General features: G+C 34.1%; 1 protein-coding gene across 5 annotated transcripts in view; it reads right to left on the bottom strand.

Moving 5' to 3' along the window:
- tcf4 (transcription factor 4) overlaps nucleotides 1-1300 on the bottom strand; it is a 371152-nt gene that overhangs the window by 282520 nt on the left and 87332 nt on the right. For all 5 annotated transcript variants that reach the window (XM_032538895.1, XM_032538896.1, XM_032538897.1 and 2 more), the window contains one exon: nucleotides 41-119. In XM_032538895.1, coding sequence (XP_032394786.1) covers nucleotides 41-119 — 79 coding nt within the window. The remainder of the gene's footprint in view (nucleotides 1-40; nucleotides 120-1300) is intronic.

The raw sequence follows: 1300 nt of genomic DNA, 5'->3' as shown, positions 1-1300 counted from the left end.
ACACACACACACACACACACACACTCAGTCTACAGCGTACCTGTTAGCCTGCTGGAGTTGGCGTACGAAGGTGAGAGGCTGTCGTGTGACGCCATGTACTGAGACCCATCTGCATAACTCTGGAAAGAGATAAACAATGAGGAATGTAACGATGCATCGGGAAATGGTTGAAAATCAATATCAATGTGTACGGATTAAATTACAACCAGTTGAGATATCTCAAAAAGAATTGTCATGCAATTTCTAAACGGCCTGGGGTGTAATCTACTCAGTCATCTACTCGTCAGACGTCCCTACGTATTCTTAGTTTATTAATTTGAAGAGATTCTTTTCTATTCAGTTATTTTGGTGCGATATTTGTTTTATTCTGATTCAATTGTATTATTAAAGTGCCCATTTTATGAAAAATTCACTTTTTTTTCTGGGATTTGAGGTGTTATTTTGTGTCTCTGGTGCTTCCACACGCATAAAAACGATCTATGGTAAATATGGTGTTTTTTGGAAATGAAACCATGGAAACCTATTCTGGTACAATCTCAAAATACAATTATGAACCTAAATATGAGCAGAATATGCTTTAACCTTTTATTTATTTATTTTTTTGAAGATAAAGTACAATTTCAATTGCACTTTTGATAAGAGGACAGATCTGTTGTTTTGTATGGTTTGTATGAAAAAAAAAAAATCATTTCTTAAACAACTGTGATAAAAACATAAGAACATTGTGAGAAAATCGTATCGTGAACTATAATCATGAATTGTATGGAATTGTGAGTTGGGTGTGTCATTACATCCCTAACAATTATTAGATGTCTTTATTGTATGTAGTTGTCGTTCCTATTTGCAGCAAAAGCAGTTATCAATATACGGTATATCGATAGTAGTATTATCTATAGTCAACCCTCTCTCTTTTTTCACATTTACTTTCAGTTCGCCGCTATACACTTTTAATAAAAGGCAAGAATGTCCAAAACATAATCCTAAAATATATATATATATACTACCAGTCAAAAGTTTGGGGTCACTTAGCAATTTCCATTGCACTCCATTATAGACAGAATACCAGTTGAGATCAGTTGCATTGCTTTTTTAACCAGGGCAGCAGTTTTCAGATTACATTATGTGTTTACATAATTGCAAAAGGGTTCTCCAATGTTTTTCTAGTTAGTTTTTTTTAAATGATATCAGATTAGTAAACAAAATGTGCCTTTGGAACGTTGAAAGAATGGTGGCTGATAATGGTCAATGCAGATATTACATTAAAGATCTGCCACCCACTCAGATCAGCTGGTATTCTGTC

Source organism: Etheostoma spectabile, chromosome 16 (assembly GCF_008692095.1).
Source record: "Etheostoma spectabile isolate EspeVRDwgs_2016 chromosome 16, UIUC_Espe_1.0, whole genome shotgun sequence".
Lineage (NCBI taxonomy): Eukaryota > Metazoa > Chordata > Actinopteri > Perciformes > Percidae > Etheostoma > Etheostoma spectabile.
The sequence above is the reverse complement of the archived record's forward strand: the minus strand, read 5'-3'. Positions and strand labels throughout refer to the sequence as shown.